This window comes from Microcebus murinus, chromosome 5 (genome assembly GCF_040939455.1).
Source record: "Microcebus murinus isolate Inina chromosome 5, M.murinus_Inina_mat1.0, whole genome shotgun sequence".
NCBI lineage: Eukaryota > Metazoa > Chordata > Mammalia > Primates > Cheirogaleidae > Microcebus > Microcebus murinus.
In genome coordinates, this window is record NC_134108.1 from 35168954 (window position 1) to 35194246 (window position 25293).

The 25293-nt window shown below is 35.1% G+C and overlaps 1 protein-coding gene across 5 annotated transcripts in view; it reads right to left on the bottom strand.

The window, feature by feature from the left end:
• Nucleotides 1-573: 573 nt before the first annotated feature.
• Nucleotides 574-25293, bottom strand: part of TRMT11 (tRNA methyltransferase 11) — a 53945-nt gene continuing 29225 nt past the window's right edge. For 2 of the 5 annotated variants that reach the window (XM_012777490.3, XM_076002983.1), the window contains exons 12-13: nucleotides 22007-22127; nucleotides 1894-4923 (exon numbers count right to left, since the gene is read on the bottom strand). In XM_012777490.3, coding sequence (XP_012632944.1) covers nucleotides 4792-4923; nucleotides 22007-22127 — 253 coding nt within the window. In that variant the 3' untranslated portion in view covers nucleotides 1894-4791. Of the gene's footprint in view, nucleotides 4924-22006; nucleotides 22128-25293 lie in introns of all 5 variants that reach the window. The other 3 variants (XM_076002982.1, XM_076002981.1, XM_012777491.2) reach the window with 3 other exon arrangements.

Genomic DNA, 25293 nt, shown 5'->3' on the forward strand with positions numbered 1-25293 from the left:
TGTCTCTATCAGCATCCCATCCTCATTACCAAAACCTGTCAAGAATTGTGAAGGGTCTGAGATTTTGCTCTATGGTAAACTAAGTTATCCTGCCACTTTCATGGACACTAGAAGAAGACATGAGACTCCTGGGGCACATATAATACAAAGAAATTTATTATTCATGGCACAGCAAGAAGCATGATAATCAGTATATTTTTAATCAGTTCTTCCTTGTACCCAAGTCCCAGAGGAGTGACCTGGATAGGCCCAGATGGGTGTCTGCACATACAGTGGGTTGCCTTACATGGAAGGAACCTTGAGCTTAGGGAACCCAAATCTTTTATAATGGGCAGTAAGCATGCCTTTCACTCTGGAGGCAAGACACCATTTTTCAAGGCAGTATGTTAACTTGACCTCTGCTCCAGAGTAGAAGGGAAGGGAGAGATAAAAGAGGGGAAGACACTATATCTATTTTCCAAGGTTGCTCACTATACAAGCATCCTCAAAAAGGTAGTCCAGGACCCAGGAAGTCCAGTGCCTCGATTAGAAAGACAAAGAAATGCAAGAGATCTGTGGATGATTACTTTTCAATAGGTATAAATTATAAAGAAAAAAATGAAAAAATGACAATAAGTTTTGTTGTTTGTGCTGGAATAACTCAGATTTGTAGTAAAACAGTCCATGATTTATACACAAATATTAAGGGACCCTTAACAGATTTTTAAAGCTTCCCAATAACAACTCTGACCATCTTGATCCACTTCACCAACTTACAACACATTAGAAAAATATTTTGGCAATCCATCAAAGCACAACTCCAATATCATAAGTATCATTTACATTTTCAGTTTTAATTTTCTCCTCAGCCTTTTTTTTCTTTTCTTTTAATTTGACTAACTTCACACATAAGTCCAGCTAATCTCCACGCTGAATGTTAGCCAAAATAGAGTTCTTCTGATAAATCCTCCAGAGAGAGTCAGAGGGGCTTGATTAAAGGAGAGATTTTTAAAGTCATAGAGGTCAAAGCAGATTCCTTTTTGGGCAATTCAGTTTGGCATGACCACAACATGATTATCTTGGTAAGAACTTTCAAATTCTAGAACAAAAATATACAAAGCATATCCTCATATCTCAAGAAATAGGGCTAGCAGTTACAGAAGGGAAGCTGGCATATCTTAACATTCATCTAGTAAGCCCCATTTTGTTCCATGACTCAGGCTTCCTAAGAGACTGCGATGATAATTAAACCTCCAGCCCCCTAAGAGCCTGTCTACAATGGCTTATAAAGGAAGGGATAAGAGCCAAATCCCAGGTTGGCCTCAGTTATGTCTAAATGTCAATTTGCTTATCCCACATAGTGAAACATATGAACATCCTGAGGCAGACCTCTTTTAAAGGAATAGGGTCACGTTCCTAGTAAGTTTTTTCACTGCAAAGGATAGATAGGAATGTGCTGTTTCTATGATTCTATGGCTAGATAGAATCATGGATATGTTTATCATTCCATTATAATTCTTTACACTCTAGACCTTATGGTCTCAAACCACTCTGTTTTAGAGAAGATCTCAATGTTTTAGTAAAGTACAGACACCATCAATCTAGTGTTATTGTGTCCATGTGTATGTTCTGGATTAAGACACTTTTTTTGTTTGGATTATAAACCACGTTACTTGATAAATATCTGAGAAAAATGGGAGTGTGTGAGTTGGAAATGAAAACTAGACTGCACTTATTCTATGAATACAATCCTTCTAAGAAAAAAGATTCTTGCAAGTGTTTAGTTTGCTAAATATCTTTATAATAGAGCAGGACCATATTCTTGCAAAAAGAGCCAAGGTTCTTATTTTGGAAAAATTTATTCTCTTTTGGTCAAACAGATCAACAATAAGGCCATCAATTTCCTTGGCAACACCCACCTCCATTCCCACCCCTACACTGCCTTAATGAATTTATTTACTTATGCCCTGTTTTATCTACAAAGGATTTTTTTTCCTATTAGAACTATTAACATCAACTTAGTTCCATTATGCTTTTTCAAGGGAGATTTATTAAAATGGTATAGAAAGATCATGTCTCAAAAAAGTCACCTTCAATTTTCAACAAAGAAACATTATGTTTTATTCCATATCTCTTTGGATAAGCACTACTTGATAATATTTCCAGCATAAGATGTCAGCAGTTCTTGTAACACCAAATGACTAAGACCTTTTATTTAAGAGCCAGATTTGCTTATATTGGCATCTAGATAACACAACCTTAACATCTAATTTCCTGATGTTAAAAAAAAGTCAAATCCCTGCTTCTTTAATTTATGAGTATAAAATATATTACCTTAAAAGCTATTTCCATGTCTCAAACTTTTAAAGCACATTTTTTTACGCAATAAAATAAACACACTCACTACAATGCATCCAGTGATGTTAACTCATACTCTACTTGCCCTTACCAAACTTGAAATAAGTTTTTTAGTTATAATCATCATTCTTCTCAAATACATGGGGAATCTCAATATTTGAGTGACTTTTCTCAACAAGGAAATAGTGGCAACACTACCTCCCAGAGCTTAAGACAGTTTGAAAATGTTTTATCACTCAATCCTTATATTTAAAAAGTTAGTCATAAGGAAGTTGGTGGCAAGCCGGCCCAAAGCTAGGTCACCCTGGGCAGGAAGTGGCTGAGAAAATTGCAGCAGGTTTTCAACTTTTTAAAAATCTGCTGGCCACTTTGGCTAAACACACCAAAGACCACCTACTCCACTCTTTCCTCCCAGCTATCACAGCAAAAAAGCACTCACCAGAAAGGATAGGAAGGAGGCACTTCAATGAAACACCATCAAGGTAACCGTCTGGATTTTATGGGTATTTAATATATGCCAGAAACAAAATTATAGATTTTGTCATATTATAAACATTAAATAAGCCAGTCCACAGACCACCGAGGGTTCCCTCACAGATGACACTGTAAATTCAAACTACAGGACTATCTGACATTCAGACATTTTGCTAGGACTAGGTGGTATTCCTGCTGGTAAGTGCATAAGGAATACAGCAGTAACACATAAAACTAAAGCAATCCTGCAAATGATCTGCTGTAACTTATGCAGAAAGTAATATGATCCCACTGCCAGAAAAGAAAGTCTCTCTTTTTAAAATAAGAGGGCTTGAGACCTATGCTCTCAAATCAAAATTAGTTGAGAGTGATCAGGTTTCTTTTTCATTTCTGAGTACCAACTTTAAAATAACTACACAAATGTACACTCTGAGCCTAGTGCCATTTCAGGAATGGGAAAGTGAACTTACTGGTGAATATGAAAATAAGTCTCACAATAAGAAGAATTAAAGTTTAGAAGACCTCAACTAGGAGTAATAAAAAATAATTTGAAATTGTTTTTAAGGACAAGGTGACTAAAATTAATGTTGCAACTTTCCAGAATTATTTGGACTAATTTTTGTGATAACCCAAAAAGGGGGCTAAGCTCTCATATTCCAAATTGAGTCAGATACAAAGTTTCAAATTTACCCCCCATATAACCTCAAACAATTTTAAATAAATGGTTCATAACAGAAATACTGAAAATAAATCACCCTTGAATACTTTTAGATTTTTCCCATTGTACCACAAATCACATCCAGAAACCCAAACAAAATAATTACTGAAATGTTTGAATTCTACTGCTGAAATCCAGAGCTGCAAGACAAAAAAAGGAGGGAGAAGGAGGCAGATAGCCTGGTATCTCTTTGCTTGGGCAGCACTGGGCTTTTGGAGGTGCTAAGCCATGCACGTTCATATCGTGAGTCCATAAAAATCAGCGGTTACACTAAAATAATAATAATAACATAAATAAAATAGGCTCTGGTTAGAAAGGATCCATTTACTGCCGCCCTGCTGAGGTACATTTGACCACCAAAGGCAGGAAAGCTATTAGCATCCTGAATTAATGGGTGTAGTGGTTTTCAAACAAGATATTTTAATGATGGACACAATGTGGACTCAGCAAAGTTTCTCCTTCAAGAAAAATATAGCTTCTATTTCAAAGAGCACTGATTAGGCTTAATACCATTAGGGAACCATCAAGGTTTTGTGTTGTTGTTACTGCTTTTAACTATCAGTTACTTTCTAAACCAAAAATTGTGGGTAGTTAAGTTGAGCAACAGTCAAGGTTTAGGAATGCAAGAGCAAATCCAAGGTACAGACGAGCTTCAGATGTGGACAGGCCTTAAGGAGTTTAGAATCCTTTTAGGTCGTCAGGTCTTTGCCTTTCCGATCATCACCATTACCATTATTACTTCCTTGTCTGTAATTTCAAAATAAAAATCCATTTCCCTTTTCACATCCTCTCTGACAAAGCACTAAATACTACAAGATTTTAGAAATTCTCAATGACGTTTATTAGTGGCAGAGTAAATCAAGTACAATCAAAAGCCAAATTAAATAAATCCACCTAATGAGTAAATTCTTAACCATTATTAATTGCTTATAGCATATCCAGCAGATATGTTTAAAAATTCAACAATATTAATTCCTGTTGTAGATTATTGTAAAAAATATAACTGTTTGAGTCAATCCCCATTAATACTTGAAAGTACAAATATAAATTAAATAAGGTTCAAAAAGTTTTATAACACATATAACAAAATAGTTTATAAAACAAAGATAACTTTAAAAGAATTGCTTAATTTACTTTGTAGCATTTTTTTATATAAAATATTTTAAGACAGTACATGCTTTCGGGATCACACATGGAAGTTAACATCCAGACGTCTTTTCTATCAACTCCTTATTCTTTCTCCATTGTCAAAATCTTAATTTTCATTCCTGGCTGGATTTTTCTTCCTTGGAAATTCTTTTTGTTACCCCACTGAAATATTTCTCACGGAAGGAATTATGACCTTGGTATGGCAGAAAATGATCGCTTAGTAGATGTGAATACTGGTCCCGGTTCTGTTTGGTTGGAAAATACAAAACACAAAGATGTTAGAGTTGTTTCTTTAGTTAGCTTGCAACCAAAGCATTCATTTACTTTAAGAAAAATCTCACTCTCTGGTATACATCTGTTTCTTTATTAGTTGAATTAGAAATACACAATCACTTTTTGTTTGTTTGTTTCATATTGATTTTTGAATGTACTTTTTTATTGTTATTTCAGCATATTACAGAGGTAAAAATGTTTAGGTTACATATATTGCCCTTGCCCCACCAGAGTCAGAGCTTCAAGTGTGTCCATCCCCCAGATTGTGCACATTGCACCCATTACGTGTGAATATACCCATCGCCTCCACTCCCCAAATATTACTATGTATGCACTTAAGTGTTGATCAAGTAATACCAATTTGATGGTGTGTACATATTGTGCTTGTTTCTCCATTCTTGGGATACTTCACTTAGTAGAATGGGATCCAGCTCTATCCAGGATAATACAATAGGTGCTACATCACCATTGTTTTTTGTGGCTGAGTAGAACTCCATGGTATACATATATCACATTTTATTAATCCACTCATGTATTGATGGGCACTTAGGTTGTTTCCACATCTTTGCAATTGTGAATTGTGCTGCTATAAACATTTGAGTGCAGATGTCCTTTTTATAGAATGTCTTTTATTCTTTTGGGTAGATGCCCAGTAATGGGATTCATGGATCAAATGGTAGTTCTACTTGTATCTCTTTGAGGTATCTCCATATTGCTTTCCACAGAGGTTGTACTAGTTTGCATTCCCACCAGTAGTGTATGAGTGTTCCTATCCATGCCAATATTTATTGTTTTGAGACTTTTTGATAAAGGCCATTCTCACTGGGGATAAGTGATATCTCATTCTGGTTTTGATTTGCATTTCCCTGATGATTAGAGATGTTAAGCATTTTTTCATATGTTTGTCAGCCATTAGTTTATCTTCTTTTGGAAAGTTTCTGTTCATGTTCTTTGCCCAGTTTTTGATAGGGTTGTTTGATTTTTTTCTTGCTGTTTTTCACTTTACATCCATATCATGCTTGGATATCCAAAGTGTTTTCACTTACTTTACTTCATTTGATCCTTACAACAACCCTCTCTGCACAGAGGACAAAAACTTTTTGTAGTTAGAGCAAAGAGAACTGTTCCAGGTTCTCTTTAGCTTTCTTCTGATTCTTAGTTCAGCACACACAGAAATCATCTGCAGCTATGGATAAGAATTATCAAACAAGGAAGCTTCTACTCAAGAAAAAGTTGTAACCCAACAAATGATTGCATTTGTATGATATCAAACACACTCAAAAAACTGTTTGGGGGTCTATCCATATTCAGTTAACAAAATAAACGATTCCTGACAACTTTAAATAATCATAGTAGATTAATCATGTAGATGAAGAAGCAGGCTAACAAGAGATTTCCACACTTCTGTACTTCACAGACAACTAAGGACTAGTGCTCAGGTTGATATACTTAATGGAAATGTCAGTCTGAGTTAAATGTCAAACATATTTTGACCTAGAAAATTGAGGTTCTTGGTGAATAACACTGACATCAGCGTCTCATCTAATTTCACTAACCATGCCAAATTGTGAAAAAATCTAATTAGAAATAAAATCTCACTTCCCATGTACTCCTGTAAATTCATATTCAATTATACATGCACTCATGTGATTTTTCTTTTTTTTGTGAGACAGGGTCTTGCTCTGTCACCCAGGCTGGAGTATAATGATGGGATCATAGCTCTCTGCTACCTCAAACTCCTGGGCTAAACTGATCCTCCTGCCTCAGGCTCCTGAGTAGCTGGGACTACAGGCATATGCCCTAACACCCAGCTAATTTTTTGTGCTTTTTGTAGAGACAGGGTCTCCCTGATGCCCAGGCTAGTCTTGAATTCCTGGCCTCAAGAGATCCTCCTGCCTCAGCCTTCCAAAGAATGTGACTTTGAGAATAGACATGAAGGCTCAATCAGAAAACCTGAACCTTAATTTTTTATACTGATTTAAGTATTAAAATGGTAGCTAAAAATAAAATTAAAATATATCTAGAAGATAAAATCTTCAGAATATTTTATATTTTTCCTTATTCCTAGGTGAAATAAGTATCTTCATTCTTTCTCATATTTAACATTATCAAAAATCTAGTTTTAACCAAAATAACATCAGGTCATTTGTTTATTCAGAAACTATTATTGCCACCATATATTTTTTTTAAAAATCACAAAAAACCCAAATAATTAAAAATTATTAAACATGCCCAGATTTCCTCCTGATTTATCAAAAATAAGTAGGTGGCTACTTAAATTTTATGGCACTAAGTATATTACAGTTCCAAATTCCTGCAAGCACATGAAAACATATCAATGGTTACTAACTTCAGGCAATATACAATCCTCAAAAGATAAATTTTACAGAATCAATCCACAAGTATACAACTACAGACATCAAATGAAAGGCAATTATTTGCTGGATACTTATTACAGACCAAAAATGATACTAAATGCTTTATACGTACTGTTTAATAAAACTCATTGGCTGTAAGAGATAACTACACTATTATGCCCATTTTACAGATGAGGAATTGCTTAAGAGTCTAGGTCCAGGATAACACAGGTCCTGGTCAGTGGCACAGCCAGAATCTGAGAGCACAGATCTGTCCAACTCCAGAAACTGCCCTCTTAATGACAAGGTAATGAGGTTTTCTCCAGAAGAGTGAGGAGCTCTGAGAATAAACAGGTGATGGACTAAGGCTTTGATGGCTGCGTGGCCCACCAAGAAAGGAACAGAACTAGATACAGAGTATTATTAACTGGGAGGATATATTTTAATGATACATAATTGGCATGTCAAGGGGATGCTGAGGGTTATCAAAACCCTAGGACTGGCTGGACAGGGTGGCTCACACCTATAATCCTAGCACTTTGGGAGGCCAAAGCAGGAGGATCATTTGAGGCCAGGAGTTCAAGATCAGCCTGAGCAACATAATGAGACCATGTGTCTAGAAAAAATAGAAAAATTAGCAGGGCATGGTGGCACATGCCTGTAGTCCTAGCTACTGGGGAGTCTGAGGTAGAAGGATCGCGTAAACCCAGGAGTTTGAGGCTGCAGTGAGCTACGATGATGCCACTGCACTCTAGCCCAGGCAACACAGCAAGTTCCTGTCTCAAAAGAAACAAACAAAATAAAAAAAAAACCATAGGAGTACAGCTGACTCCACAGGTGGACTGAAATTTGGTCCACATCTCAGGACAATACCAGGAAAACAGCTACAGAGAACAACGCTCCAGCATTTAAACTCAACTTCGTCATTTCAACTTTCATCAAGTCCTACTGAAGTCACAGGAAAAGAAGGGACATGCCATTATCTACTCCTCTCCAGGTATGCTAAATTCTGTCTTTATGTCAATTAAGATCACTAGAAAGCTTGTCTACTTCCTGGGCTACATTAATCCTGGCAGGAATGTTTTTCCTTGGTTCTATTAAATATTTCAAAGCTGTATCCAAATGCTGTCATCTCTCTTGCTGCTATACTTCTCCTCACAGTTTATGGCATCGTTCTCTACCCAGTCATCAAAATCAGAAACCTAGGTCAAATCCCTCTTCCTCCTTTTCTCACATTTGCCTCTTCTTGTAGTTCTAAAATCTTAGCTTCTGTATCCTATATCTATTTCTCTTCACCCCATAACTCTAGTACTTTAAACCGGGCCTTCCTCATCTCCCTTTTTTTTTTCCCTTAAATGGCCAGTTGCTCTGCCTTCAGAGGCTCCTTCTCCAGTCTGTTCTCCATACTGAAACCAAACTCAGCTTATTAAAATGCAAACTTAATATGCTAGCCCCTTGGCTAAAACCTAAATGAGTTCCAATTTTCCCAAAATCTCAGGTTTTTCCCTTAACATTTGAGAGTTAGATTCAATTACACACAAGTTTGCTGAATGACATCTCACTTTCCTCTCCTGTACAAGAGAAATTAGAACACAGGTAGGCAATAAAGTCCTTCCCTGGCCTCCCCTCTCCCCATGGCCCCTATAGGCCAGATCACCTCCCCCTCAAAAGGCACTGTGGGTGACTTCACGGACTATCCTAGAGCTGCAGTAGTGAGGAGGATAAGGTAAGAGAGAAATGTGTGATTCCAGCGCACTGACTCAGGCCCAGCTGCTAGTGTGCCTGGCTGATGTCAGCGGCTACTATGCAGCTCACAAGAGGGAGGTGTATGTATGGGTTCTGTGCTGGACTGCCCCCTTCCTACAAAATCAGTTGTCTTCTGACTGTGAAACAGAACATTTATAACAGAAATTCTGGAAAACCCAAAAGCTCCAAATACCTTGGGCAGCCAGAGATCCATCAAGAGCCAGTCTATCACCCTTGCACCACAAGTCCTGTTTCAGGGTAAACCAGATACTCCATGGACTGTGGCTACTATTTTCACATAAGTGAAAAATCCATGGTTCATAAAATGTTCCTCAGAAACTTTCAGTATATCTATGGTCTAACACATATCATCACATACGATCATTCACATAAATATCACATAGCTATGAACAAGACACAGTTAAAAAATACCCATTCCATAAGACTGTACTACCTACAGTATTCAGAATTTACAATGTCTTAATGCTGAAGAAAATAGCAAACTAAATTTTTGTTTTCTCTTTTCTCTCTCCCTCTCTTTCATCCTATCTTTAGTTTAGTTTGCCAGGGCTTACACTTGAGATGTTGATATTCAACTCTACATATTTTTCATCACCTTTTCATGGCTTTTCTCTATTCACATTCCCAGCCCATCTCAACCAGGAATATCTGCAATTTTTTTTTTCCAGCTCAGTATCTCAAAGGCCAAAGTGTTTTGTTTTGTTTTCAACTCAGTATCAAAAGGCCAAAGTGTTTATTTAGAAGGAGAAGAGCATCCTTAAGCAACGCAATCTTTGATCTCATTCATTAACTCAAGTTTGCCCCAGTGTTTTGAGTCTTGGTTTCTCTAACATTTCCAAATCTGTCTACCACTATCCATCATGATATCATCTATGTATCATAAAACCTGAGTTCCGCCAATTTTTAGTCAGCAAGAAATACTTGATGGAAAATAAAAATACACAAAGAATTAAGACATGCCAAGAGAGAATACTATGGTGATAAAAGATTACAGACCACTTTTCTCAAATTTAGCTATTGGTAGTAATTAAGGAGATATAAATAAAATATTATACTAAGACTACTGATTATATTAATAACACCATTTTTTAGAACCAAAAATTAAGAATTTCTGTAGGAAAATTTGTGCTAGCCATAAATAGCTACATAAGGGAAATATACAGATTTCAGACCTATCATTTATCCTTACAAGACAATCAGGAATTGTAAATTTTACAAGAAACAAATTGTAATTCAAGAAAGAAATATATATTTGCTACCAACTATGTGTTTTACATAAGTTATTTAATTTTCTGCATCTTTTCACTGCAGATTATTATCTAAATTTTTCAGATAGGGAAACAGAAGCTAAGGGAGTCTAAATAAGCTACCAAGGTCATACAGCTGGTAATAGCATTGCCAGAATAGTAGCCTAAATCAGACTTCAAAGCTCATGTTTTTTCCATTATGCTTCTCTCTTTTTTTTTTCTTAAGTAGAAATTACATCAAAACAATGGCTAAAGAGTTAATTTCCCACATGGTGGATTAGTGGGTCATTCAATGGAGTCTGACATTTAGAGGACATTCCTCACTGAACAGCAACGTTATGGTAGCACATATTTCAGATCTCAACTTTTACACAGAGCCCCTTTAACCACTGTCCCACTCAACCAATTTCCTGTCCTATCAGTACTGCTAATTCTAAACATAAACCACTCAAGGAATTTTAACACACTTGCCAAAGAAACCAAAGGAAGGCTTACAAATTGGTAGTTTACTTTTATGTGTACACTACCCTCTGCTGGCCGGAACAGACAAATCCTTCTTTATAGTATTTCCTGATGGGGATTGAAAGAATTCACAGCAGAGTAGACTGTACATCTCACAGGCGCTGTTGCTCTATTTGTGAGTCCTAATTGTTGTAAACATCTAGAGTCGCACAGCTCCAACATGACCAGGAGGGCCTTTTCTGCAGAGAACTTCGGCATTTATTCCCACCATTTCATTTTTAAAGAATGAAACAGAAATATACAAATACGTATTCACCTCAGTGATTCTAAAGTGGATCATTATCGTCTGTCTTCACCTAAAATTGGAAATTACTCTCTAGAACAACAAAGAAAAAAGTACATGAACTTACCTTATTCAAGGTAATCCTTAATAATTTTTACAACTAACTGTACATCAAAAATACAGTATTAAAAAGACTCTAAAAGGAGAGCACTTCAGTCACTTATAATTTAATAAATTTTAATCTAAAGGGGAATTAATGCTCAAGAAGAAAAAGCTGTATTGCTGTATGTTCTGTAGTAACATTTGAAATTGCCATTTTAAATGGAACTAATGACACTCTGGATTATACTGTGAGATTACATATATTAAAAAATGTTTCTTAAATTGAGCATCATAAACAGCTCAGACTTTAAAAGAACTAAAGATTATTCATTGAGACTTCCACTTAAGTAAAACCAGCCTCCTAATTACTGCCTTTTCCCAGAAATGTGTTATTTTCTTTTATTACTTCCTCCTTAAATAAAAGGAAGGTGTTATGATTTTCCACAGTATGTCAGTTTGGCTGCTTTCTTGGTTTGTTTCTCGTGAGAAAGGAGGCCTGGGGATCATAGGATTAAAATGTGTTTGTCCACTGATTTTTGAAGAGTAATGTCAGAGTAATGATAAAATCCAGTGTATTTCCAAACAGAAGACTTTGGGCTGGCGATGACTATCTGTTCCTACTCATCCTTCAATGGATGATTTAAATACTGTTGAATGTGGCTATTTTTATTCTAGAAAGGCCCAAAGTAATCAGAGAAGTTACTACTCTTTCCATAAATATTTATTAAGTGGTGAGCAAAAGATTCAAAGTCTGTGAATTCAGACTACTATACAGAGTTTGTATGGCAGTAAGAGAGAGAGACATTAAACAATATACACCCAAACATATACTTACAAACTGTGATTGAACACTGGTAAGAAAAGGGTACCATAAGAATATAAGGAGAAACTTATTTAGAGGGGGAGAAGGGAGTAAACAGGAAAGGCTTGCCTAAGGAAGTGACATTTATCTGAAACCTAAAGGATGTATTAAACTTACTCATAAAAAGAGAGGGGAAGAAAACATTCCAGGGACAGGAAACACAATGTGAGAAGACTCTGAGACTAGAAAAAGGTTTAAGTCCATTCTGGGACATGAAAGATCAGTGTGGCTAAGACTTAGCAAACAAAAGGTGGCACAAAATGAAATTGGAGGCAGGCCAGAAGCAGATGAGGTTGGCCTGGAGGTTTTATGAGGGATTCTGAATTTTATCCTAAACTCCACAGAAAGTCATTGATAAGAGTTAAGCAGGGGAGTTTTATTATCTATTTACATTCTGAAAGCTACTCTGGCCACTGTTTAGGAAATGGAATGGAGAAAGAAACTGCAGAAGCAGGGAGACTATTACAGTAGTCAGGAAAGTGACATTGCACCATGGTCCTTGGGGCAAGGGCAAGAATAAAAATATATGCAGGAATAAAAATATATGCAAGAAAACTATCATCCACTCAGTTGTTCCAAGCCAGATTTCTGAAAAGTCATCCTGAACTCCTATCTCCCTGGCCCCAGTTATCCAAGTCACACAGTCTTGCCATGTCTACCTCCCCCCAAACTCTCAAGCTCATCACGTCCTCTACAATCTCCATTTCCACCTTTCTTGGTTTACAGCCTCATCATCCTTGCATGATCATGCCAGGAGCCTCCTCACTGGTATCACAGGTATCTTCCCACAACTCAAATTCACCTACATATTGAGGCTAGGGTGAAATTCATAGAACATGAACTTCTGCCACTCTCCTAACTGACATCCCTCACAGATTTGCCTTCTCCAATAGAATAAACTTAAAACTCTTTGGAATGTAAGGCCCTTCATCACTGCGCATCCCTTTCTTTAGTTTTTCAGGCCATCTCCAGCTGTTCTTCCCACACATGCTCAGTATCCCAGTCATGGGGAAATGTCTAGGGCTCCCTGCATGTACCACACAGCCCCTCTCATGCCTACATAACTTGCTTCAAATGTCGGCTTCCCGACCAAATTACTCACCTCTCTTGCCTCAAGCACCATCTACTCTGGTAGGTGCTTTCTTCTCACAGATCGCTACAGAACACATTATATATTATTAATAGAATGGTTTGGGTGACAATATTTCTCTTGATGTACAAGTTCTCTAAGGACAAAGCATTATTAATCCATTCAGCCTTAACACCTGAAACAAATGGTCCCATAAACATGTTGAGTGATGAAAACCATGCCTTTCCCCTCAGGGAACAGGTAATCAAGTCAGGGAAAGAAAGTATATAAAAATAGGAAAAGTTCACAAATGTAAAAGTTTTTAAATGACAGCTTCCTTTCCTATTTCTCATAGCACTTTTTCTAAAATTTCACCTGTCCTCAAATTCATACATTAATATTGGTTTATTCACTCTAAGCAAAAACTTACATCCTTCTTTACGAAGAAAACACCAGTCATCAGGTCTGAATTTCCTCAACTCCCTGCTTCCCACCCCACCCCGTGCCCATCCTTTACTACAAACTTGCTCCTACTTGCCTAATTCTAAAGCCTCATTTCTCACATCACTCCCTACCCACATTCTGGCCAAAACCAGAAAATCTCTCTCAGACTGCCCCTTTACTGCTAAGAGTTAATTTTATAGAATCCCTGAAACTTCAGCAAATACCTAAGGATGATCATCAATTTATAAAATTACTGTTCTTTAAAAACAAGGGATCTCCCCTTTCTAGGAGATGAAGTTGCAGAGCTCTTTAGTCATTCAGCAGAAAATCAAATGGCTTCTATTTTAATTGTAGGTCAGGTTTAATCTGTCCTTTTAGTCACTGACAGTTCCTGATAATGAGATAATGATTTCTTCTACCTCACTAGTATTAACCGTAAGTCATTTATATTCTCAAAGTGACAGTAGTTTATACAAAACAGCAGTTTCATTGCAAACACTTGAGTACAAATGGCTTATGAAACTTACTCTAAGATAAGTGAAAAACAACGACGTTGTCACTATAGTGAAAGCCACAGAACTGGTGTTGTTCATCTAATTTTGTCAGGAAAGACTTTAGGATTCATGAAACAGATTAAAGCTATGATATACATTCTTAAATAAGGTGCAAGGAAGAAGGCAAAGAGATAGAAGAGAGAAACAGCGGGTAGATTTACTTCCTTGTAATCAGCAGAGAGTGAAATGAAATGTAAATGACAGTGCTGAATATAATGGGCCTCAGTTCAGCTTCAGGGTAATTACCCATGTCCGGCTTTTGTTTAAAAATCCTGCTCTCCTTATCAAAGCTTCCCACTGTTCTACATCTGGTACTGGACAGTAGCTATAGAAACCACTTGTGCTAAAGTTATACAACTATAAACAGCACTAGGCCATTCCCAAACCAAGGACAAGCAGGTCAAAAGTCTGGCATCCAATACTATTAAGAGAAACCTCTAGCATTATTCTTAATGGGGAAACAAGGTGCCAGTGAAAATCTTCAGCCCTAAGTTAGGTCTTTACATGTAATCCATTCTTTTAAAAAATTTCATTACTGTGCAAGACATTAAGTTACCTAAAGTCTGTGACAGTACTTTAATGTATTAAAATTTTCATATCTAGAGTTCTGAAATGAGTGATAATTAATGAGTGAACTTTGACATCTGGCACTCAGCACATAATTTCTAATTATAAAAAAAGCATTATAGATATTTGTGCTTATCATGATGACATAGAAGTATCAGCACTTTCTATATGCTATCTACTAAAATCTATAACTTTATAAAATTCAAAACTTAATATCAAATATTAAAAGAATACAAAGTCTATGCACTAGATAAAAATTTAATGGCAACTTATTAGTTACTGTATTTAATATTTAATTAAAACTAAGAAGAATCTTGCTTACCTTTTTAAGTATTATTGTGAAAGATGAGTAACAGACCAAAACATGTCCAAGCATGCGCATATGTACTCTATCACTTTAATTTGGGAACTATTCCTCTCCTAGGTGACTTTTTAACATCTTCATAATCCATTAAAAGAAACATTAATAAAAATGTATATGCATCTATACAAAGATCAAAAACAGGCAAAATGATTTTGCTTAGGGATGATTACAGTAGTGGTAATATTACAAAGGAAATCAAGAAAACGATTACCATGAAAGTCAGAATAGTGGTAACACCTTCAGGGGAGGTGCTAATGGTCAGAAATGGTCAGAAAAGGAAGGGTGCTTCTGGGGTGCTACATTACTCTATAATCTTGATCTTGGTGGTGGGTACATGGATATTCACTTTATCATTCATTAAACTGTACATTTATGTTTTAGGTAAAAAAAATACATGTTAAAATCTTTAGATTGAATTCTTGGAGGGTCATGGAGTGGGGAGAGCATATAAATTCATGTTTACATTTGAAAAACATCAGAAAGACAATTCTAAGTTAAATAACCATATGATAAAGAAAAATACAAAAAAAAATGAGAAAAATTTGTCACTCATGCAAGAATTATAAAAGAAGTTTCAGATGATTATACTGACTCCACATAGAAACTTTCCATTTCCCTAAACCATTCATACTTTGGAATCCTTGAATCATATTTATATTTTGTAATTGACCTGTGCCTAAGATTCTATAACACTAGGAGTTTAAAGACTGTTTTACTGTAACAGTTGAAAAACATGAGCAAAAGATACATGCTCTCTCTGCCTTCAGAGAACTGCTTGTTCCTATAAATAAAATAGTCATATCTAAACAGCAACATAAGTTGCAAGATCTAGATATCTTAAATGATTGCCTTCCTGGAACTGTGGAGAACAGACTTTTGCTTTTTTTTGGCTTACCAGAAACAATAATGTAAAACAATTATGGTAGCATCAATTTAAAAAATCCATTGTTTGGCAAAATCATTTAGTTGCAGACATGTAAAAGAAAAAATCAAATGATGATCCTCCAAGATTTAAACTCAAGAAAAAATACCATCAACAACAAAAGCAAATTCATTTGGAACTAACTAGATCACATGAACCTGAAAACTGAAATCAAGCAGCATGATATGCAGAATCACCAGGCTCCTGTCTGTTTCTGAGCCTTTTTCAAATACATCAAGTTAAAACATAATTTATAGATAATATAAATTTGTTTCCTTCTGACTTGCTATGCAAAATAATTAAGGTTTTCTTTCTCTTTCTCACTTTCTTTCTCTCTCTCTCTCACACACACACATTTACCACACTTTGATAGTAATAAATACTGTATTGTAGTAAGACCTAGACTGGGTTTATTCCAATTAGCATCCTCTTATTTAGTGTCACCCTACCTTATTTTTCTCACCAATAAATGAGGTATCATCTATATTCTACCATTTATATGTTTTAAATACTTCATACTCAATCTCTAATCTTTCATAGCTCTAATCAAAAGGGGAATATCCACAGTCCTGGCAAGAGACGGGCAAAAATCACAGAATACATCAGAAGGAAAAGTCAATCAGAAGGGACTACCTTTAACTCAAATAGCTGTCAAAGAAAAACACAACTAACAACATTAATCCTGAGAAAGGATAATGCATAATGGAAATAGGCATCAGTAATATGTCAGCAAAACACAACAATTTATGATTAGCAATGCCAGTATCATTTTAACATGTAAACCACTTATCATAAAGACTAATTTTTTGCACTTCAAGACATGTATAAGTCATTTTCTCAAGTGGGAACTCAGTGCCCATCCTCTCCCTTATTCATTTAAAAAATACTGTTATAATGTTAATGGTTATTTGTCCTTTGCAGCTTCAAAATCTTTCAGTCCTTTAGTCAAAACCCTCACTTTTGGCCACACTCCATTCTGATTAACGCATTCACCAGCTTCATGTTACTGGACTCTCATTCAATCCAAAATAAAACATTACATAAACTTTCATCACCTTCCACTGTGACCTTCTAATATTCCTTATTTTAAATCATCTGAACGATACTGGGTATTGTTCAGCTACAAAAATGACAACTGATTTACAAAACATTATAACTTTAGTCTAAGTTAATAGCCATTTAATATCTAGAATTAAATTTACCTATACTTCAGTACTTCTCAAACCACTAGGAGTATAAGGTAGCAGGTCAGATAAATAAGACACAAAATAAATAGGGCACATTATGGCCCATTTAATGCAATGGTAATTTAAAATAATTTTAATATTAAATCAAGAATCTATTATGGAATAGACTATAAAAGTTGCATGAAGTTTTAAAAAAGATTTAAAGGTAACCTTGAAAAGAGCTACTTGGCATACTCTTTCATTTGTCCACATAGATTATGGTAGAAAAGGTTGAAAGAGTATTGTTTTAGGTGACTTTCATTGAAGACACAACTATTATATTCTGATCTGTCCTGGACAACTTTAGAGATCAGCATTTTTAACCTATAAATTTTATATGAGAAAAATGTTTTATAGAGGTAACCATCGTGACCACAACAATATACAGCAGCATTAACTACATGTTGTGTCAAGAGGGAAAATGAGTTCTAGTAAAACAAACCACACTCTACCATGGCCTCATGAGCAACACTTGCAGAACAGAACAGGACAAGGAAACACTATCTTTAAAAGAAACTAGTAATAGGCTACTCAAGAATATTTACCTTTTAATCTTGGCATACTCTAAAGGTAGAAATATATTTTGGTAGAGAGACAACATGATGGAGAAAGAAGGACACAGAATTTCAAGTGTAAGGTGGAGTTTTGGTCTCAACTCTGCAACTTATTATTTAAGCCTAGGCCACTTCCTCGTCTCTAAAATGGGGAAAATGTTAATAATAAGGTCAAATGAATAGGAATGTTTTGTAAACTAATAAAGCATTATAAAAGTTTTATGTATCATTCACTTAGCTTTCAGAATATAGCAACAAAGAATAATGCAAAAACCTGGCTCTTCTTACCAGGTATCTTTGTAATTTTAACATGGTTATCAAAAATTTTCTTCTTTACTATTTATGTACAATAAGCAAGTCTAAAAACTGCAGCCAATAATGTAAGGATACAAAATTTTATAAAACATCAATATTCTTCAGACAATTTTTGTTATAACTTATGTTTACATTTTAAAAGGAGGGAGAGGCAGAATACTTTATAACAACATACCAAGTGGGCCAAAAGTTATACTGAAGTTAAACCTAACAAGTGACAAATCAAAAATGAAGGGACACAGTATACAAAAGTGTAAAAATCTAAAATTAATAGTCTTGCATTTCCAAAATCAACAATACTGAACAAGCCGGAGAATAATTTGTTAGACACGTGTGAGAACTGTTTGACAATTTTATGTCATCACTTGCATTATAAAGGACTGGGATCTTGTTGCAATTATATACACTCCTCTCCATGTAAACAAAAGGTATAAATGAAGTAATTAATTTAAAACCAAACATGATTAATTTAACATGACAAAGTATTTTCAGTTATAGTAAATGTCATGCTAGTCAAAATTCACTAATTAAACTTGATCTTATAAAATGAAGGCCATTTCAAAAAATTACGTGAGCATCGGGCTTTTCCTTGTTTTTTAAAAAATCAATTTGAAAAGGACAGAAGTAAAAAGATAAAAGGAAACTAGACAAAAATTAACACTGCCTATATAGGTTTAAAAATACCCAAGGTGAGTGCCCTTATTTATCATTTTAATACAGGACAAAAATTCTCAAAAGCCTATTTTTTACTTGAGTCTCAAATAAATTTGCTTAAAGAAATAGTATACATCAGGAAAAAATACTGGACTTTTTAAACAAATAAAACTCAGAGGAAAGCACATATGAAATTAGCCCATAATGGGTCTTAATTTTTAAATTTTTCCATTGAAATAGAATGCCTGATTTATTACGAGGCTTGATTAATTATTAAAGAGTCTTTTCTCGACATCTTCCTTCTTCCAATTCTTTGGAATACTATTTATGTGGACCACACAATAAAGAATGCTAATGACACTTACTCTATAATATCATGACTTAAAATTATAAACTCTACAGGTAATATTGTTTTTTACATGTGTTACATGTGTACCTGGCATATAAATGTTAGTTACTATTATTACTTACTCAAATGATTCCATTAAATGCTATGATTTCTAAGAGCTGCAACTATCTGAATTATCAAATGCCTGACTTTCCTCAAACACATATAAAGATAAACATATACAAGAGAAGTGACGAAGAGAGGAGAGGGAAAAAACATACCTTAACATACAACAGAAGCCTTTAATTTAATATGATAGGTACTGGTAATGTTTGCTGTTATGGGCTGATTTATGACTTAAATTATGTCCCACTCTAAAATTCATATGTTTAGTCTTTAACCCTCAATGTAACTGTGTTTGGAGATAGGGCCTTTAAATAGGTAATTATAGTTAAATGAGGTCTAAGGGTACAGACTTAATCCAATAAGATTGGTGTCCTTATAAAAAGAGGAAGAGAGACCAAAAAGTGCAGATATAGAGGAAAGGCCATGTGAAAACAGAAAGAAAGTAGATGCCTACAAGTCAGAAAGAGAGGTCTCACCGGAAACCAATCCTACTGACACTTTGATTTTGAAATTCTAGTCTCCAGATCTACAAGAAAATAAATTTCTGTTATTTAAGCCACTCAGTCTGTGGCATTCTGTTATAGCAGCCTGAGTAGACTAATATGGTTACTTAATTGAAAAAGTCCGTAAGAGCAGGAAAAAATTAAAATGCTTAAACTTATTTTAACTTAAAAAACTATATATTCATTTGACAATTTTTTGATGTAGAATTAAGACCCATAAAGATTTTCAGTTTGGGCACTTACAAAGCAATGTGGGTACAAAAAACTAGATTGCAATAACTTTTTTCCAACTCACTTGTAATTCAAGACTCTATTTTAGCAACTCACTTTATTCTTTCTAAAGCATTCAACTTCGTTTTTACAGAAATGACAACTTTAGTCTTACACTCATATTTCACTGATCTAACTAGTATTTAATTAGATTACAAAATTACCATAACAAATGTAACTGGCATAAACAGCTCTGAGAACAGCATAACTGATTCTTGGTAAACAGATAATTCAGCTGGTAGGTACAGAAGTGCTGTATGTAGACACAGCAGAGACCAAGTAACTCACCAGCTGAAAGTATTCAGCATATTACAGGCATCAGACAGTGTATTATAGAGCAGGAATGGCAAGTACGGTTTAATCAACAGAGTTTGAAATAGATGTTAGATAAGAGGGTTTCTATGTACCAAATGAGTGTTGGTTATTCAAAATTGTCACTTTGGAAGGTTGTCATTGTGTCAAACAATTTGGAAACCACTTGTGGAATTTCTGAATATGCAACGTTTTAAATGTTTAATGGTAAACCATCATCCTTGGAACAGAATTTGATCTCCAAACATTTTTATTTAGTGAGCTGTCAGGTATCAAATGTGAGCAACAAAGTCTAATAATATCATTTGAAGAAAAGTATTACTATAAAGCAAAATAACTGTTTAATATGAACATTTTTCTTTAAACGTATGAACATATTTCTTTAAAGGCAAATCTAAAAGATAAGTTTCAAGAACATGCTGAATAATTATGAAAGAAATAGAATGAGTACAAAGATGCCATTACAAGGATATCAGACATTTTAATATAAGTCTCTAGTACTATTGCTTTAAAAATGACTACCATATACTCTCATTTTAACTATATCACATATATCTATACATCTGTGTGTGTGTGTATACATACACCCCACATACATATATAGTAGACACCAATAAACATGTATAGGTTAGCTTCTTGAAATGCCCTGATATTGAAGCTTGATTACTGAAGATAGTTTGCGTCACACTGAAAATTCTGAATATTATTCAGTAATAAAAATGAGTCGCTAAAAAAATTTGGATAGGAAGTTACAATATAATGAATGCAGTGTTTAGGAAGATTCATTTAACAGATAAAAACTAGAGGTGTGAAGGAGAGAGATCATTGAAGAGACTGTCAGCATAAATCAGGTGTATGGTAATACGGGTCTCAATTAGAGACAGCAAATGGAAATAAAAATAAAAAACAAAAACAAGAATGATATAAAATAATATATACAAAAGGCACCAAACAAATATTAGGTTTCACTACTGTGAAAGAATCTATAAGGTATAAATTAGATGAAAACAAGTCAAATGCAGACCAAAGGTGCATATGACAAAATCTTCAGATATCACCACCTTTGGGGCTTGTTCAAGTTTCCAGTGAACCTGGGAGCGCTTAAGTTGTCAATCCAGAAAAGTACAACTCAAAGAACATTTTGTAGATTTAATTAAGCTCCATTATGAGGCATTATTCATAATTAATTCTGATCTCGACATGAAATAACAGATGTTTTATTCTTTCCTCTCAGGCTTAAATGAAGAGGGTGTGTGTGTGTGTGTGTGTGTGTGGCTGGGTGTGGGGGGGTGTGGGGGTGTGTAAGAGAGAAAGAAAGAGAGAACACATGTTGGGCCCTAACAGATGGGGGAAATATACTTTCTCCCTAATATAAAGCAACGTATTGTCTACATTATTGTCTGAAATTATGTACTACCTGATTTCTACTTCTGGAAAAAAATGGTAACTGGAAGATTACTAATTAGACAAAAGTTGTTTAAGAATGCTATTTTATAGCTGAGTTAGCAACAAGTATGTCGAATAAAGCCTGGGAAGTTAGGGTCCACTTCTATTTCTATTCTTCTACCCAACTTCTATGTTCAACTCCTACCCTCCAACTCCAACCAAATGCCACAAACCTCTTCAAGTTCTGCCTCTTCCTGAATTCATCTGTAATTTTTTAAAAATCAAAGACTAACATTTCCAAACTCCATCACAGAAAAACTATTTAGAAAAATCCAGTTTTGATTCTTTCAGAATTTACCTAAAAATACCAGGGAAATTTACCTCAAATTTCTTCACCTTTTCCATTGTGATCAAGCGCCTTGATGTGTGACTGGAAAGCTTCTGCTCACAGTTGCTAATGAGTTCCAGGCAAGGGTGCCAGGGCACCATCTCTTCACTGTACCTGAGGAGAGAACAGCTGACTGTTACGAACACTCACATGTGCTGCCCACACAGAATCATCATGGGGGCCATCCGGTGTGGTGCGGGACATCCTTTCACCACATGCTGTACCATTTTTTCCATATATGCTGACTGTTCATATACTTCATAAACAATCTACTGTACTCTAACAAAGCAAAGTATTTTAATTTTACCACATCTAAAAATGCAGCTTAATTTACACCTGTAAGATGAGAGAGGAGGGGAAGGGAGAGAGAAATAATACAAGTGTGTTTCATTGAAGAATGTAAAACATTTAAACCATAAAAAAACAGATGATGATTCCACCCCATAAAATGCTATGAGAGCAGATAAAACAGAAAGAAATATACTCTGCAACACTCCTTGACATTTATGAGGGACAGATTCATCTGTAGATTTTTTTTTTTTTTTTTTTTTTTTTTTTTGAGACAGAGTCTCGCTTTGTTGCCCAGGCTAGAGTGAGTGCCGTGGCGTCCTAGCTCACAGCAACCTCAAACTCCTGGGCTCGAGTGATCCTTCTGCCTCAGCCTCCCGAGTAGCTGGGACTACAGGCATGCGCCACCATGCCCGGCTAATTTTTTATATATATATCAGTTGGCCAATTAATTTCTTTCTATTTATAGTAGAGACGGGGTCTCGCTCTTGCTCAGGCTGGTTTTGAACTCCTGACCTTGAGCAATCCGCCCGCCTCGGCCTCCAAAGAGCTAGGATTACAGGCGTGAGCCACAGCGCCCGGCCTCATCTGTAGATTTTTATAATTCTCAAAGTATCAAGTCCAGTCCACTATAGCATATACTTTCCCCTATAAGATGAAGTGCCCTTGCAAAATTTTAATGACATCTTGAGACAGCTATTAAGTTTGCAAACACAAGACTAAAGTTATTTGTAAAATTGTTCAACTAAACTACATCTAAAGTAAACACTACAGATTATATTAGTCCTCTGGACATACAGACCAGGAAATAAAACTGAAGCTATGACAATGAGTGCTGGAGACTGCTGCTGCACAGCACATGAATGAAGATGAGAACACTAGAAAGCAGGACAGTCAGGTGCAATAGTTCAGAGCCTGGCATCTGACAGGTTGTTGACATCAATCTTGGCAGAAGATACAGGTGACAGATTTGGGGGAAATAGCTATGGAACAGAATGCAGAACAGCAGGGAAGGGAGCTCACTAGATATAGGTACCTTTAAGAATGCTGTGATTGCCAGTTTTTATTTTTCCTTTGCAAATCTTTATGACTTTTTTGGGAAGTCTGCATACATTTATTACATGGGCATCTTAAACCTCTGGTCCAAAATGGGAAAGGTGCTGATTAGCTCTTCACGTAAAGGACCATGATCTTAGCTAGCTGTACTAATGCATCAACATTGTCTTCACCATCACTCTTTTACTGACTTTTCTAGGTCCCTCTGACCTTGGATGAGCTCTCTCTCATTACCTCAACCACATCCTCAAAACCTTCATCACCCACTTACCAAGCAACATTCATAATGCACTTTCACTTTATTATCAGTGGAAGGAATTTTCTTGAAGTCATGCTCTGCCTCCTTCCTTAGAGCTGTCCAACAAGAATGACCATTTCAGATTTCACCTCATCTAATAATTCTTTAATGTTCACTATATAGCCAGAAACATTATACTTCTTATAACATTAGTTGATATCAGATTTGCAATCTTCATGCAAAGCATTTATGATATGAAGGAACTCATTCTACACCATGGTTGAGACTAAAGTAAAAAGTGGTAATGGAGAAAGGATATACTCTTGACCTGTGGATGTCTGAAACAATGTTCATCAAACTTAGTAATGTACCCTTTTTTTAAAGAAAAAAAACTTTTATTTTCTGGTAGATTGACTTAAAGTATTATTATTAAAATATCATTTAAATATGTACAAACATATATTTGAAATTTCTTATCCTTATATCCTAATATAACTATAAAACCCAAAATATATTTATAAATAAAATCCAAAAGTACAAAACCAATACAATTTTAATGAACATCTGTGACATGAATGATGTTAAACTGCTGAAATTAAACTGCTGTGTTTGCTTAACAGCAGAAAAATATATTTACATGTTTTATATTATCTTTTCAACTCAATCTTTAATTTTAAGCATAAAGGAATATCATATCAGTAATCATTATCATTAACAAACTTATTTTTAACACTAATCTATTATATTAGCAAGCCAATCAATTTAACAGTATTCTCCCAAAATACCATATTAAAAAAAATAGCAGTTAAAAAAATTATTCACTGTATATATACTGATGTATTTCATACCAGTGGACTGTCTGCAAACTGTTAAGTAGAAGATATAAATCTGTATTTTGCCTGAACTATAATGGTAATATAGAATCCTATCATAATTTCCTGTTTTCATTACTATCACTCTACAATCCAAGTTATCTATTAAAAAACTAAATGAGCCAGAATAGGCAAATCCACAGAGATAGGAAAGAAGGTAGTGATTGCTAATCAGTATGAGGTACTATTAGGGGATGATGAAAACATTCTGAATGAGATAGTGGTGATGGTTGCACAACTTTGTGGCTATACTAAAAACCTCAGAGTTGTATAATTTAAGAGTGAATTTGAATTTCAAGGTATACCAATCATCTCTCAATTTTTTCAAAAAAAGCAAAAACAGTTGTGTATATAGGCCCCTAGGTTTTTCATGAATCAATTTTTAAAGTCACTCATTTTTCTGTGTATCTTCACGCCTCAAGCATGAAATGTCACTAGAATTTCCAAATGTCACTAGAATTTCATCTTCCTTACAAGAAACAGATTTTGCATCGATTTGAACACTTACTGTGAACAGCTTAAGGAATCACCTTTTCCTGTTTCTTAGATAAAAGATGGAAAACATGTTCTCTTTACTGATCTGAGCCACCACCAAGTTAATTTTACTACAATTAAAATTTATCCCCAAATCCTACTTTGGGTCACATTATTAGGTTTCTTTGTCATCTTTTAAAAAAATTTTAATTGACAAATTATATATATTTATGGGGTATAATGCGATGTTTTGATATAGGTAAGTCATCACCTTTATTATGAACACTAGCAATTGGATTTCTATTAAAGGTCATCTTTCACAAAGAAACGCAGTTTCTAAGTACTTCAAGAG